The sequence below is a fragment of the Oncorhynchus keta genome, chromosome 19, assembly GCF_023373465.1.
Source record: "Oncorhynchus keta strain PuntledgeMale-10-30-2019 chromosome 19, Oket_V2, whole genome shotgun sequence".
NCBI lineage: Eukaryota > Metazoa > Chordata > Actinopteri > Salmoniformes > Salmonidae > Oncorhynchus > Oncorhynchus keta.
The window spans coordinates 24316117-24331211 of record NC_068439.1 but is presented as its reverse complement, the minus strand read 5'-3'; the positions used below and the strand labels follow the sequence as shown (position 1 = coordinate 24331211).

Here is a 15095-nt window from a genome sequence, read left to right as displayed (position 1 = left end):
ATATGTATTTTTGTAGATTTGCACAGATCATGTTATTTTCTGAAGGATCCTCAGATCGCCAGCAGGGGGAGTAGTAACAACATGCCAGCAGAGCCATGTATTTCTAAAAACATGTTTTCTTGTTATGTCATGTTCTTACAAACATAGATGGTGTTACAGTACAAAACAGCCTTTGTTTGTTACAAAAACAAATGTGTAAATCCACAAAAAAAAGCAACTTTTCCGTTTCATGAGGTGTGCAACCAAGGGAAACTACACTACATAACTAAAAGTATGTGGACACCTGCTTGACGAACATCTCATTCCAAAATGATGGGCATTCATAAGGAGTTGGTCCCCTCCCTTTGCTGCTATAACAGCCTCCACTCTTCTGGGAAGGCTTTCCACTAGATGTTGGAACATTGTTGCGGGGATGTTGCTTCCATTCAGCCACAGGAGTAAGGTCATCCTAAAGTTGTTCAATGGGGTTGAGGTCAGGACTCTGCGAGATGGTGGAGCGTGATTCATCACACCGGAGAACGAGTTTTCACTGCTTCGGAGTCCAACGGCGGCGAGCTTTACACCACTCCAGTCGACGGTTGGCATTGTGCATAGTGATCTTAGGCTTGTGTGCGGCTGCTCAGCCATGGAAACCTATTTCCTGAAGCTCTCAACGAACAGTCCTTATGCTGACATTGCTTCCAGAGGCAGTTTGGAACTCGGTAGTGAGTGTTGCAACCGAGGACGAATTATTTTTATGCGCTTCAGCACTCTGCGATCCTGTTCTAAGAGCTTGTGTGGCCTACCACTTCTCGACTGAGCCGTTGTTGCTCCTAGACGTTTCACCACACAATAACCACTTATAGTTGACCAGGGCAGCTCTAGCAGAGAAGAAACTTGACGAACTGACTTGCTGGAAAGGTGGCATCATATGACGCCACCACACTGAAAGTCACTGAGCTCTTCAGTAAGGCCATTCTACTGGCAATGTTTGTCTATGGAGATTGCATGGATGTGTGCTCGATTTTATACACCTGTCAGCCGAATCCACTAACTTGAAGGGGTGTCCACATACTTGTGTATATATAGTGTACGTAGATTTTAAGTGCCTATAATACTTTAAATAATGTGTTCCTTTAGTAGGAGTGAGTCTCAGAGCTCTTTGAGAAAGTCACCCCACTGAGGTTTTTCCTGGTCTTCTAGCCAGTGTGGGGGCCAGGTAGTTTTGACACTTGGTCTGTCCTTCATCATAGAGTAGTATGCTCTCAGTTTGGGGTAACTCTCTGCTGACAGCCCAGAGCGGAAGGAGTAGGCAATGGTGGGGAAGACAAGGACATCAGCCAACGAGAAGGCTTTTCCTGCCAGGTAAGAGCCTGCCTCCATCTTCTGAAAGTATCCCTCCCACAGTTGAATTTCAATTGCAAGGTTATCTTTGTTCCTCTTGATAGCAGAGTCATGTCTCTCTCCCCGAGGGACATAATATTCATAGTAGACCACATCACTAAGTTTCTCGTAGAAGGTTTGGCCTTCAAACATGCGTTGGTACATCAGGGCCTGTTCGGCTAGACCCTCAGGAATCATCTGGGTCCCCTGGGACCTGAACTGGTTTTCCAAATACATGCATGCTCCATAGGACTCGTTCACTATGCAGTCCCCGTGTTTGAATGTAGGGAGCTGTGCCCGGGGGTTGAGGTCCATGACTATTGTAGATTTGTGCTCTTCTTTATCGAAGTCCAACAGCGTCTGGTTGTATCCCTGCAACATTTTCTCCTCCAGAGCGATCATAACCCGCCAGCACGGAACGGAGAAGGTGCACCAGAGAAGTGTCATGTTATTGGCCATGATTGTAGACACCGCGGAGAAAAAGACGAGGAGTAGTCGACTTGGTAGTGTTGTTCAAGACATTGGCAAGTTTCCAAATACATGGGCCCTGCGTGTCAGTTGGTGGTGACGTAGACGACACAGTTGTGAAACGTCATCAAACTGCTCCGGCGGTTTACTTTCATCCTCAAGTTTGCTCCGTTGACATGATTAGCTACGAAGTTCTTCTCTAAGTACACTTAACCTTGGTTTCTCCTGAATATAAACGAATCAACCTAAATGTACGCTCGCTTCTTAGCTTTGTGTAAAGTCAGTGTTATCCAGCTTCTGTTGTAACTCTAGTCCATCGCGCTACTACAACGAATTATCTAGCTTTGTCGCCTTCCATTGATCCTTTAGGAGATTCTTTCTCTATGTTTAGTGACTTGACTTATATATACTTTAGTAACCCACCAAAGTAAAGATGTTGTGCTGTACCGCGAGAACGTATTTATTGTGCGCACGGTGTCGCGTTTTTCCAAAATAGTGGCTCTGGTCCATGCGTCAGATGGGAATACAGATCCAACGCGTGAATTATAATAATAATAATATATGATAGGTCTACCCATAATGCCGTTTTTGCAAGAAACGTTTTGGAAACGAATCAATAACAAGTCTTTACATTTTATACACAGACCCTTTCCTCCCTCTCCATAGTCTTCCCTGGCTCTATCCTCAACCTAAGCAGGACCAATGGAGGTGTCCCATTCGATCAGGGAGCGCACCATAGCAGAGAACAGTCTAGTGATCCTTCTCCAGGGGCTTCAGGGGGAGGTGACCACCGTGGACCTGAGGGATGAAAGCACGGCGAGGGGGCGTGTGGTCAACGTGGACGCCTTCATGAACGTGCGTCTGGAGGAGGTGATTTTTTTGGTTGATTTTTGGGTAAAACAGATTTTTACATTTAGAAACAATAATGTTAAAGTACAAATAACTCCAGAGGATGACACAAGTGTTAAATACACGTTTTTCCAATGTTCACTCAATGTTCACAATGAGATTTTATGTGTTTATTTATTCTATGTGGATGCAGCAGCACATTCTTTAATTATCCAAGACGATTTTCCCCTTTGGTGACAATAAAGTATATCCTAATCCTTCCAATGTGGTCGACCACAGGTGCTGTACCGGGACCGCCGCGGACGGCTCAGTCAGCTGGCCGATCTGTTTATCACGGCCAGGAACGTGCGCTACGTCCACATTCCCGACCACGTGGACATCATGGAGACCATACAGACCCAGCTGACCAGGATCAGACGCGTTCGCAACTTTGCCAGCGATAAAGGCGGCAGGAAGGAGTATCAAAAGAAAAAGAACTGAACTTGGAAGGGTGGAGGACGTTGTGTTGGCCCCAAGGGGCTGACCTTTTCTGACCTGAGTTTCAGCTCCTTGTCACTCATGGTCATCCCAAACGTGTGGCTTGACAATGAGCAATGGAGTTGGCAAGAGCACAAACAGATCTGTGACCAGGCTATACTGAATTGATAAAATAATTGAACTTGAAGAGTGGTATTCTCATCCACCAGTTGGCTTTCTCTCTGTCTATGTGGTTGGCTAGCAATTGAACCAGGGGACGAGGTTAGAAGGGTGGAGGTTGTGTTGCCCCAAGGAGCCTTCCATCACCGCTCATTTCAAATTGTGCAATTTCTCCTTGTTTCATTAATGAAATTGTGACTCCAGAACAGAAGAATATGAATTTGAATTGATTCTCACAAGTTACATGTGTCATCCTTGAGTCTTTATGTTCATAATGCTAAATTGAACATGATAACTCACAGAGGGTGACAGGTTCTCCTCTAATCCAAGGAAAGAAAACAACTAAAGTTTAAGAATGTCAATAGTTGGCATTGTCAAGACTTTTCTTTGGTAAATAAAGACTATTCCTTTGGATGCTTAAGTGTTTTTGATTCTCATTTTGCTCCATCTCTTGTTGAAATACTTTGAATAAACATTCCTTTTTTAAAGAAATCATTGCATTTTCAGAAAACAAAACTAATTGAGTAATTCCAAGCCATGTAGTCTTAAGTGCTGTTTGGTAAGATGACAAGATGTGTGATTGCTATATTTTGTTGGTTAGATTGTCCTTTTGTCTTGGGGAAAACTGTTTTTGATATAGGCACAATACAATTTGGTTTATTGTGAATCAATCAATCAGATGTATTTATAAAGCCCTTTTTAAACCAGCAGATGTCACAGTGCTATACAGAAACCCAGCCTAAAATCCCAAACAGCAAGCATTTCAGATGTAAAAGCACGCCATGTAGGTTACGCCTATGTATACCATTATTTCATTACATATACCTTTCGTCCCTTCCTTGAAGTGATCACAGACGGTTGATCCTGTAAGCTATGTATTGGAGTCCTTGCTTTCATCTGTCCAACTGTGTTAGATCTGTACTTATGAATTCAAGGAAGCAAGGAAATGTTTTAATTGTATAGCATTTGAACAGGAACCAATACATACAGTACACTACAGTGAGGGTGTGTTTGTGTGGGGGCAGTGTTTTCTCTACTGGACATGAACATGTCTGTGACCCAAATGGCACCCTATTCCCTATGTATTGCACTGAAGTGCAATATCCCTATGAGCTCTGGTGAAAAGTAGTGCACTATAAAGGGAATAGGGTGTCATTTGGAATGCAAACATGGCCAGGAGCCTCAGCTAGGATAGACCACAATGCCCATCTGTCTGAGGAACCAGCTCTCTGTCTCCCTCCCTACCCACAGGCCAGCCAGGGAAAATATTACTTATGATCAATACCAGTCTGGATGAGGGGAAAAAAACAGGGCTGTTTCCAAACTTTAGCTCTCCCAAACAGAACCCACTCATAAAAGCCTTTTGGTTCACTCTTGAATTTGATTGATGGACTGGCAGTCACGGAACCAGGATGGAACTTCTTGGGGCCACTGGCATAGAGAAACTAAGAGGAAGAAAGAAGTGTTTCCCTTGAAAATGGCTATCCTAAATGTTCCGATGGTGTTTGGGATTTAGAGGAATTTCTAAATGGGTATGTTATTTCTTAGCAGTGTCAGGAAGAGGACAGGTCTGACATAACACGTGTTGCCTGGAGAAGAAGATTAACGCTTGAGTTCAGATAGAGTTTCACCATTACCAGTCAGTTACATGTATAGAGTGTACTACAAAGGGGAGGAGTTGAATTCACCTGGGGTCAATATGTCCCTACATAATGTAGTACATAGGGAAAGGGTGATACCTAGTCAGTTCAACTGAATACAACTGAAATGTGTCTTCTGCATTTAACCCAACCCCTCTGAATCAGAGAGGTGGGGGGCTGCCATAATCGACATCCACGCGTCTTCAGCGCCCAGGTAACAGTGGGTTAACTGCCTTGCTCTAACAGAACGACATATTTTTACCTTGGTCAGCTCGGGGATTCGATCCAGCAACCTTTCGGTTACCTGCCCAATGCTCTAACCACTAGATAAAGAATGTAGTTACACCACTGGATCTCAGGAATTTCCCATTATTGTTAGTCGGGGACCTGTGGTCTGAGCTGTGGTATGATTTTGGTTTTGAACCTTCTTTTAAAAAAACAAATGTTTTCTCTTAAGACCAACCTTGAGAAACCTCTCAGTGACAACAACCACATAAATGCTTTTGAAAGCCACTGGACTGACTGCCACATCAACACTGTTTAGCTCAGAACAGTTCTTTACAGAGGAATTCAAAATAAACATTTTGGTTGTGAAAGCCCCTTGGAATAATAAGAAACAATGGTTGTTTGCCTCATCCATCTGAAATATGTGGACAAACCACTATGGTTTACACAACAAACACAAAGAACCACATAAAAAACTTGTATGACTTTTATGGGGGTGTGAAACAGTTTATTTAAACCTTGCTAGGGACATATTAATCCCTAAAACCATGTGCCAGTCTTAAATGGCATCCTATACCCTACACAGTGCACTACTTTTGACCAGGACCCATAGGGCTTATGTCAAAAGTAGTTCCCTATATAGGGAATAGGGTGCCATTTGGAATGTAACCCCTGAGATCACAACACAAAAAATGTAATTAATCCCCAGTCAGTCCCTCCTTCCTGGGTTAACGCTGAACAGAGCTTCCTCACTGTGGCATGGCCTAGAGCTGGAGATACCGCCCACACACAGAGGCCAAGTTAACATGACACTGACTTCAGCACAAGTATTCCTCAGACTGGGTGTAAGTATGTATGTATGAAGATCTGTGGAATGCAACTAATGTTGTTTGGGGACTTTTGGTAAATGCTAATCAAGCTAATTTCTCTCTGTTTTTTGGAAAATGCTAATCAAGCTCATCTCTTGCTCTCCTCTCTCTCTTTTCTTTTCTCTCTCAACACCTCCCTTTGACAGCCTCTCTTGGCCCAGGTTTGGCCAGTCCTCCCGCTCTCTGAGTAGAGGCAGTGGTGGTGGAGCACAGCTGATGTTGAGGAGAGAGGCAGTGGTGGTGGAGCACAGCTGATGTTGAGGAGAGAGGCAGTGGTGGTGGAGCACAGCTGATGTTGAGGAGAGAGGCAGTGGTGGTGGAGCACAGCTGATGTTGAGGAGAGAGGCAGTGGTGGTGGAGCACAGCTGATGTTGAGGAGAGAGGCAGTGGTGGTGGAGCACAGCTGATGTTGAGGAGAGAGGCAGTGGTGGTGGAGCACAGCTGATGTTGAGGAGAGAGGCAGTGGTGGTGGAGCACAGCTGATGTTGAGGAGAGAGGCAGTGGTGGTGGAGCACAGCTGATGTTGAGGAGAGAGGCAGCATGTGTGAAGGCTGTTCTCTAACGGACTATATTCAGCTTTACAGAGAGGCCAGGTCAAGCACCCCTGAGCCTTGGATCTTTCCTCATCTTAACCAGCAGTATAACAGCCCGATGGGACTAACTGCTCCTACTCCTCTACGCCTCTGAGATCCTCTGTGTTCTCTTCCACTTTTTTTCACAGCCTGTGGCAGTATTTGCTTTCCACAGAGATGGACAGCTGCTCAGTCTAGACTTAGAATCATTGTTGGATCTGTGGATTAACTGTGAAGCCACAAATTCAACTGACTTTATCAAGATTAAGGTGAGTGAGTGGTTTCAGTTCACTTGTGTTGTTGAATGGTGTTGTCACTATTTCTGTATGTAGGACCGACTGTTGATGTCCTCACAAGTGATAAGGATGTATTCACTTGCCTTTTTACATGTTATGTTTTCTATGGAAGAGACTGATTTCCTAACAATTTAGGAAAACACTTTGAGTTTACCTAAAAAAGTGATCCTGTACTCTGGAAGTAACAACATGACATGGAGGTTTATTAGTAGAGACTGTTATTAACTCTTATTCATGTCTGTACTTCATAATGCCACATCTAGAAAACTCTTTATAGGCACTGTAGCAGTAACAGAAGCAGAGACCCAAAATGCCTCTACATCCTCACTTAAACTGTCTCCCAGCCTGCCACACATGTATGTTGTTAAAGACCATATGTGCTTTTGGCAGTTTTGTTATCTCTATGTTTTTTTGTATTATGACAACAACCTTATCCATTAAAGTTACTGTGTTGTTGGATGATATCTGTTTTAAGGCACCAGTGACAAGATTAATACTTACGGGAAAATCTACGGCAACAGAGTGATATTGAGATTTTAACAGAATGAAGGTTTGTGCTTTTGATGCCGTCATTCTGTTACCAAACTTTGCATCTGCACTGTTCTTCAAGTAAATGTGTTTTTGTACAATTCTGTGGAAATTGTTAAAATTTGTCATTGTACATAGTTGTATGGTTTGTTTAACTTTGCAGTCATTGGTTTTTGTTTGGCATACATTTTAAAGTGAAACATCTGAGTCTGTGTTACCGTAGAATTTCCCTTAGGTATTCAAAGGTTTAAAATGTCATCGTTTGAATCTGATTGATTTATCCAAGCAGGAAATGTGTAGGGCTGAAGGCAGAGGGTTTAATGAGGTATGTAAACACGCACGTCTACAGTTAATTTCAGGAGTTATTGAACTTGTCTGGTAGGTGTTAATGCTGTCTGTCTTAGAATTTGTTGACCAGAACTGTGTAACTTAAAGAGCCAACACCAGTTACCGCCGGTATGTAGCATGCAGATATTTTGAGACTGAGAGAAACTTTTATGACGGTAACATTTCTTGTTTGTTGTGATAAAGTTGTATGGTTGTTTGTGATAAAACTGCTTGGAGTGCATTGGTATACATGGCTATTCAAAGAGAGGGAGGGAGGGGAAGGAGAATGCACAGGGAGGAGAATGTGCTTGAAAGGGATTATATTTTGAGATGCCAAGAAGTAGACTATAAACACACAAAAAAGTACAGAAATGTGTCTGGTGCATTTTTTAAATGAAGAGAGCTTTTGTGCCTCTTTTAAAAAAAGAGCCTTCCTAACCTTGATCCTTTTCAATCTGCCTGACTCATGGTGATGAAACACCATCCTGGTAATTTGTAGGATTTGGGAAATTAAAATCGAGGCCAAGCAAAGCCTAATTAAATGAAAATATTGTTTGTCTTTAAATGAACTGCAAACAAAATTACTCACAGCACTTGTCATTAAAGCCTGAAAAAAAACTGAGGATGAAGTTGGTGAGCTATTTCCTCCCAAAAGTCAAATCAATTATCTAGCAAAGATAACTATAAGCAGAGAACCCCTGATGGGGCAAGGCGGCAAGTCCCACCATCTCCCATGAGTCTGTGGGCCAACAAAGCAGCAATGCTGCCAATTGCGGCCACCATTTAATTGGCAAAATGTACTTTGAGAGTGAACAGCGTTAGGGTCTGCTGCCAAGAGTCGGCGGGATAAAGATCAGGGTGGGAAAACACAGGGTCCTGATGGGCCTGATGATAGCTGGCATGATTTTAAACTCCCAGAGGAAAGACGCAGCGAAAGAGCAACAGTCTGCCAGTGCCTCAGCTGTTGTTGAATTGCATGCAGGCAATGAGGGAGGGAGCAATCAGTCAGCAGTCATTGGATTTCATCAACACTTTGTTGTCCTATTCCCTCCCCCAATCCCCAGATTCACTCTCAACCTCTCTAACACTGTATAGTGTTATTTGTCTTTTAGATCTCTCCTTCCCTTTCACTTTGGCTCCTCCTCGAGGTGAGACTCCACACAGACAGACTGTTAGCATGCATGTGAAACACGTGTTTCTGTGGGAAAAGTGAACCCCCCACTCTGAGCACACAGGAAAGGAATAGCAGGGCCACTGCTACGGAAATACCAGAAATACGAAGTAATTAGTGGTTAAGCAAGCACACTGACTGACTCTGTGTTTATGGTGTCCTCTGTGGGGTACTAGGGACATGCTACCAGGAACACAATGTGTACATCACAGTGACCTCTGACACCTCATTGAATTGTAGTGAGGATGGTTGGGTGGGAAATAGGTGGAGGCATTCTGTTACACTCTCTTCTAAGCCTTATGAGACTCCTAAGGACCAGAGAATGAGCTCAGACAGACACTGAGTGCTGGCTGTCCAAAATGACAGTCCGTTCCTCTCATTGGAAATGACACTGGCGTCATAGTAGAAGAGGAAATGTTGATTGTTTCCTGTTTGTGGGGGCAGTTCTGACGGTATGTTAATTATTTTTGAACTACAGGTCCTTGTATTGGAGACAGGCCCGAAACTGACACCATAGAGACCTAGAGATGTGATGACCAGAGAAGTCGTCAAAACAGAAGAACTCGTAATATTGTTGGTGGATGGTGTCAACCAAACATAGGTCAAAATGGAACCAATTAGAAAAGACATGGAGCTGCTAAGTAACAGCATGGCGAGCTATGCTCACATCAAAGGTGAGACATCCGTGTTTGTTCTTATAATTCTAGGATAAAGCAACCATTTATTCATTCTGATGCTTTAAGAAAGCTTTCCGAAAGGTCTGTAACCTCTGAGTAGAACCACAATCCTTTCCAGGGACTTGTGTGTTCTGTTAGCTTTGGCTTGACACCCCATGTACCGGGAAAGTGTCTGCATGCTTGACCTCTCAAATATTGTGTAAAGTTCCTAATTTCCTGCACTCATATTACAGCCAAAGGAAAGTGGCTTATACAGTAAGACCAGTCAGGGGCCCTTTGTGAAGAGATTTGCCAAGAACTGATACCAAACAAGGCATTGTTAAAGTCAATTCACATGCTGTTGTATTTAGTTTAAAGAAATGAAGAATTGACTGAACCCCTGGCAATGTAGCTGATAGCATCAAAACCAACCTGATCTTGAAAGCACACACAATCTGTTTTCACAAGGCTATGTAAGTGAGTGATCTAAACTGTTTTTCCTAAACCCATCTAGCCAACCCAGAGAGCTTGGCTTTGTACTTCATGATGGGTGTGTGTTTTGGCCTGCTCCTGGCCCTGTGCCTCCTGGTCACCGGCATCGCCTGTAGCACACATCATGGTCGCACCAAGAACACTCCCCACTCCCTAGAGAGGAGACAACTGAAGTCTAGTGAAGAAGATGAGGAACAGGAGAAAGTGGATGTGGAAGAAGGGGAGGAGGTTGAGATCCCTAAATTAACTACGGTGCCTATGAGCAACCTCAGCAGCCAATCAAATGGTACTTTGAGGAGCGTGAACGTGTTTGCGTCGGCAGATGAGCTGGAGAGGGCGAGGCAACTGGAGGAGAGGGAACGCATCATCAGAGAAATCTGGAGAAACGGGCAGCCTGATATAATGGCCACTGGGACAGGGACCATCGGACGGGTACACTACCTCTAAAGGACCTAAAGTGACTCAATGACCTAATAACTTTATATACTTCTGAGACTGTAGGACTTTACTGGGCAAGCACAGATTCACCTTCATCTTTTCATTCTAGGTGTATTTTCAATGTTTTTCATTAATGTATGACCATGGCAAATGTGTTGCACAATACAATGTACGCTTTTATGTTTATACTTCAATGAGTATCCATATACATTTTTTATTTTGGTAATAAAAAGTAGAATTTCATGACCACTGGACATTCACACATTGATTTACAATGCAGACAGCTTAGAGAAACCACCAATATCACTGTCTTATGTATGTTAACATTTGCTTATTGACTTACATGGTTGTTAGGCTGCTCCACAAGGGTTAGAGCCCCAAGCTCCAACCCTCCATGTTAATCTTAGCCGGCTACAAGTCTCCCAACAGAATCCCCCATCCTTTAACCCCTCGTTAGCCACCATCTCTGACCAGTAACTTCCTGTTTTCCTTCCCACAGTCCCAGCAGTCTCTGTTACAGTAGCAGCAACACTATGGATCCATAAATGGCACCCTTACATGGTGCACTACTTTTGACCAAACTCCTAAATGATTCCATTTGGGATGTACACTCAATTTCCCTTTCCACACTCCCTGCAGCCTCTCTCTCTCTCTCTCTCCTGAAGAGGTTTTTCAGGACTTATGAAAAGGTCATTTGACCCCATGCAAAATACCTGTTTTTGTTGCCCCAAATGGCACCCTATTTCCTACCAAGTGCACCACTTTTGACCATGGCCTCTGGACAAAAGTAATGCACTATATAAGGAGTAGGGTGTCATTTTAGACATACCTGTGCTGTACATCTTACCAAAGCACTACTTCCCTTGTGCAAAATCCAGTGCATCCCAGCTATGTCCCAGGGGATCCTCTGTTTTTGGCTTCCCTGAGTGAGTTTTTCCCTCCAAACCCAAACTGTTATTTGCTGAATGAAAAGGTTGCTTGTTATGACTGGAGTGTTCATGTCCAGTGCCAGTAAGTGTCCTGTTAATTTTACTACTTCAATTGGGGATTGTTACAACAGCCATATAAAAAAAAACCTTGTATAGTGCACTACTTTTGACCAGGACCTTGGGCTCGGGTTAAGTGGTGCACTATGGGATAGGGTGCCATTTGGGCTGGCATTTATTCCTTGAATTTTGCTTGAGTGAGTGACCCGTGTTTGCTTTTGAGGTATGTAACTTCAGTCTGCACTAGTGATGGATGGGTTATTAGCAATTGCAGGTGAAAAAACAGCTGACCCGCGCACAACTAGTCTGCAGTCGCATATCGAGTATGTGCTCATTACCAAATTCCACAGCTAAATTCCTGCAGTCCTTATCAAATTGTCCTAAGCAGGCACTCATGTCTAAAATGAGTTAGACATGTTTCAATATATCTTGTCAAGTCCAAAGAATTGCAATATAACAAATACCGTGGATGTGTACAACTTTTAGAGCTAATTACTTTCCATTAGACATTTGATAAGAATGTTGAAAACTCTGTGAACTTTAAATGAGTGCTGAAGGAAAAGGCAAGTAGTACATGATAAAACAATTCAAGTGAACCAGAGAAAATATTTATAGAAAATTAATGACAAGTACTTAAAATCTCTGAGAGAACAGTAGAAAAGATGTCAGCTTCTGTTTCGAGTAAGAGCGTAAAAACAAATAGAATCCTACAGTTACAGTATGCTCAACACATACAGTATGGACACAATGTAGTCTAGGGGTAGACTGCACAAAGCAGCAGTCTTGTACGGTTGCTGACTAAACCTGCTCCTCGACATCTACTCACCTGTATTCGTGCTCCACCAACAAGTATAGTTTGACAGTATGTATTTGCCACATATACTTATGTCATCTTGTGCCATAACCTAAATAGTATAGGTTTACCTTTTGATGTAGAACATTACAGAAGAACGAAAATGATGAAGCCCACAAACTGCTATTCTAGACTGAACAAAAATATAAAAACGCAACAATTTCACTTATTTGACTGAGTTTCAGTTCATAAGGAAATCAGTCAATTGAAATCATTTCATTGAGCCCTAATCTATGTATTTCACATGGCTGGGCAGGTGCGCAGCCATAGGTGGGCTTAGGCCCACCCACTGGGGAACCAGGCCCAGCCAATCAGACTGAGTCTTTCCCCACAAAATGGCTTTATTACAGACAGAACTACTCCTCAGTTTCTTCAGCTGTCCAGGTGGCTGGTCTCAGATGATCCCGCAGGTGAAGAAACCGGATGTGGAGGTCCAGGGCTGGCATGGTTACACGTGGTCTGCTGTTGTGAGGCCTGTTGGACGTACTGGCAAATTCTGTAAAACGACGTTGGAGCGGCTTATGGTAGAGAAATGAACATTACATTCACTGGCAACAGCTCTGGTGGACATTCCTGCAGTCAGCATGACAATTGTACACTCCCTCAAAACTTGAGACATGTTGTGACCTTTTATAGTCCACAGCACAAGGGGCACCTGTGTAATGATGATGCTGTTTAATCAGCTTCTTGATATGTCACACATGTCAGGTGGATGGATTATCTTGGCAAAGGACCAATGTTGACTAACAGGGTTGTAAATACATTTATGCACAAAATGAGAGAAATAAGCTTTTGTACGTATGGAAAATTGTGATCTTTTATTTCAGCTCATGAAACATGGGACCAACACATTACATGTTGCGTTTATATTTTTGTTCAGTATATTTAAAACATTTAAACTCCCAATATAAAAGTCCTCAATATCAATAATTGTGTTCGTTACATAACTACTTATTTTTCCTATAATTATATTCATAAAAAAATCTAAATAGTGATTTACCTAAAATTATATGACACAGGCACAAACATACACCTGCTATTTGTCAGCTGTGAAACAAAATATTTTTTTTTGTAGCAGACCTTTCATTTTACACAGTGAAAGTCCTCTTGATGCTTAAAAACAGGAAGTATCAATGGGAACAAACCACACAGAAACAAGCTCAACTCCTCAACAAGTAGAAGACCAGAAGTATTGGTGGTAATGAGAATGCTTATGTAGGATGGAGAATTCTCAACGTGGCAGGACATACTGGTATGTGAGCAATAGCTGGGACGATAAACCGAAATTTAAATCGCAGGTATTTTGCTGATATCGTTCAAAACGATAAGTAGCCTATAGTAGAGAAATGTGAACCTTTAAATAAAGTTTGCTAATATGGGTGATTGTTAATTGGATAATTGATGGCTACAACCATCAAACTAGTAGTTGTTGAAAGTATCATTTAAAAAAAAGAATTAACTATGTTAATTGTTAGAAATGTATCGTTCTCGCATCAATTCAGGCAATTTATCGTGATATGGATTTTTGTCCACATCGCCCAGTTCTAGTATGAGCCCAGTACCCACAGTAGAGATTGGACTCTAACCGTACCACCCCATGGGACCAAAGTGTCATGCAAAACACCATCAAAAACCTAGCACTGCCCAAAACAACTGTTTAGCCAAAGGCTTGCTTTAGCTAGTACAGCAGAAAAGCTGTACGACGAAAGTATAAGAGCAATACATATCACTATGAATATCAATTTTAAGGCACAAATCCATTTGTCATTTTTATGTCTTGAGGAAAGTTACTTTGCTTTAAATCAACGTAGCTACAATAACGTAACCATTTCAGAGGACCCAGAGGGGTGTACTACAAAGCAAGATCAATGAGTTAGCCAACCAGAAATAACTACAGATATTCTGGTTCATTAAGAAAGCTAAACTTACAAATGCATTTTTGGTTGTTGAGTCAATTAGACCATGCCTATTTCAATCTGGGCATGGTCTAATTGACTGCAAAAATAAATAACTTTCTCATTTCATAATATTTACTGTAGGCAAGTTAGCTTACCAACTCCTTTATCCTGTTTGTAGTAAATCCCACAGGAGACGATCGGAAACCAGTCTGCTATTGTTCGTAACAAACAAGCAAATACAGATAAAAACACAAACAAAGCACATCTTTACATATCAAACACCCATAAACAAATACAAATTACTGGTAGTAATTAAAAATAAAAAAGTAGCTTGCCCCTTCATTCAAGTTAAATTAAAACATTTTCTCCCATATAACCCTTACTGAAAGTGGCTTGAGTCAACGATAGGAAAACAACCGTGTACATTCTGATGCTGTGACTGACTAGGTGCAGGGCAGGTAGCCAGAGTTTAGACTCTTCAAGCTTACACAGAGATGACGGCAGATAATCAGATGACCTCAAACAGATGAACAGAAAGCTCTGGAGGAAGGAAGAGGAGGGTCTACTACAGCTTGGAAGCTGAGGGGTCTCCGGACTGGATGTTGTCTTTATGGTCCATCTCTGTGTGGTGCTCCTCCCCATGCTCGCCCCCCTCCTCCCCATCCCCCTGGAACTTGTCATGAGTCCACTTGTTGGGGCTGCTGCCGCCCTTGCGGTAGATGAAGCGTCCCCTGCTGCGGGGGAAGGCCCCTCTGCCGCGGCTCTCCAGCCACGTCTTCTCTCCCTCTCGGTCATCATGCTGCCAAATAAGTAGTCAGATCAGTGAAAA

The 15095-nt window shown here is 42.7% G+C and overlaps 4 protein-coding genes across 11 annotated transcripts in view; 2 read left to right on the top strand and 2 right to left on the bottom strand.

The window, feature by feature from the left end:
* Nucleotides 1–4: 4 nt before the first annotated feature.
* LOC118371953 (glutathione S-transferase A-like) lies at nucleotides 5–1876 on the bottom strand. The gene has a single exon (XM_035757615.2). It carries the CDS (start codon nucleotides 1819–1821, stop codon nucleotides 1132–1134), a length of 690 nt encoding a protein of 229 aa, XP_035613508.1. The 5' UTR covers nucleotides 1822–1876; the 3' UTR covers nucleotides 5–1131.
* Nucleotides 1877–1901: 25 nt separating this feature from the next.
* On the top strand, nucleotides 1902–3803 carry lsm10 (LSM10, U7 small nuclear RNA associated). Of its 5 annotated transcripts, none has more exons than XM_035757620.2 (3): nucleotides 1902–2033; nucleotides 2497–2700; nucleotides 2959–3803. In XM_035757620.2, exons 2-3 carry the CDS (start codon nucleotides 2533–2535, stop codon nucleotides 3157–3159), a joined length of 369 nt encoding a protein of 122 aa, XP_035613513.1. In that variant the 5' UTR covers nucleotides 1902–2033; nucleotides 2497–2532; the 3' UTR covers nucleotides 3160–3803. The 5 variants fall into 5 exon arrangements, with proteins under 5 accessions (XP_035613513.1, XP_035613511.1, XP_035613512.1 ...); XM_035757618.2 differs by having other exon boundaries at nucleotides 1934–2081; XM_035757619.2 differs by having other exon boundaries at nucleotides 1937–2033; nucleotides 2475–2700.
* A 2108-nt stretch (nucleotides 3804–5911) lies between these two features.
* LOC118371956 (protein eva-1 homolog B-like) lies at nucleotides 5912–10775 on the top strand. Of its 2 annotated transcripts, XM_035757622.2 has the most exons (4): nucleotides 5912–6025; nucleotides 6196–6890; nucleotides 9422–9617; nucleotides 10114–10775. In XM_035757622.2, exons 3-4 carry the CDS (start codon nucleotides 9551–9553, stop codon nucleotides 10536–10538), a joined length of 492 nt encoding a protein of 163 aa, XP_035613515.1. In that variant the 5' UTR covers nucleotides 5912–6025; nucleotides 6196–6890; nucleotides 9422–9550; the 3' UTR covers nucleotides 10539–10775. The 2 variants fall into 2 exon arrangements, with proteins under 2 accessions (XP_035613515.1, XP_052326029.1); XM_052470069.1 differs by having other exon boundaries at nucleotides 6015–6890.
* A 1326-nt stretch (nucleotides 10776–12101) lies between these two features.
* thrap3b (thyroid hormone receptor associated protein 3b) overlaps nucleotides 12102–15095 on the bottom strand; it is a 37292-nt gene continuing 34298 nt past the window's right edge. For all 3 annotated transcript variants that reach the window (XM_035757626.2, XM_035757624.2, XM_035757623.2), the window contains exon 11: nucleotides 12102–15065. In XM_035757626.2, coding sequence (XP_035613519.1) covers nucleotides 14832–15065 — 234 coding nt within the window. In that variant the 3' untranslated portion in view covers nucleotides 12102–14831. The remainder of the gene's footprint in view (nucleotides 15066–15095) is intronic.

Bases quoted from the DNA above. Each gene is read 5' to 3' on its own strand.
- LOC118371953 (XM_035757615.2), bottom strand. From the start codon at position 1,821: ATGGCCAATAACATGACACTTCTCTGGTGCACCTTCTCCGTTCCGTGC.
- lsm10 (XM_035757620.2), top strand. From the start codon at position 2,533: ATGGAGGTGTCCCATTCGATCAGGGAGCGCACCATAGCAGAGAACAGT. The intron at 2,701-2,958 runs GTGATTTTTTTG...GGTCGACCACAG, and splicing joins TGAACGTGCGTCTGGAGGAG to GTGCTGTACCGGGACCGCCG.
- LOC118371956 (XM_035757622.2), top strand. From the start codon at position 9,551: ATGGAACCAATTAGAAAAGACATGGAGCTGCTAAGTAACAGCATGGCG. The intron at 9,618-10,113 runs GTGAGACATCCG...AAACCCATCTAG, and splicing joins GAGCTATGCTCACATCAAAG to CCAACCCAGAGAGCTTGGCT.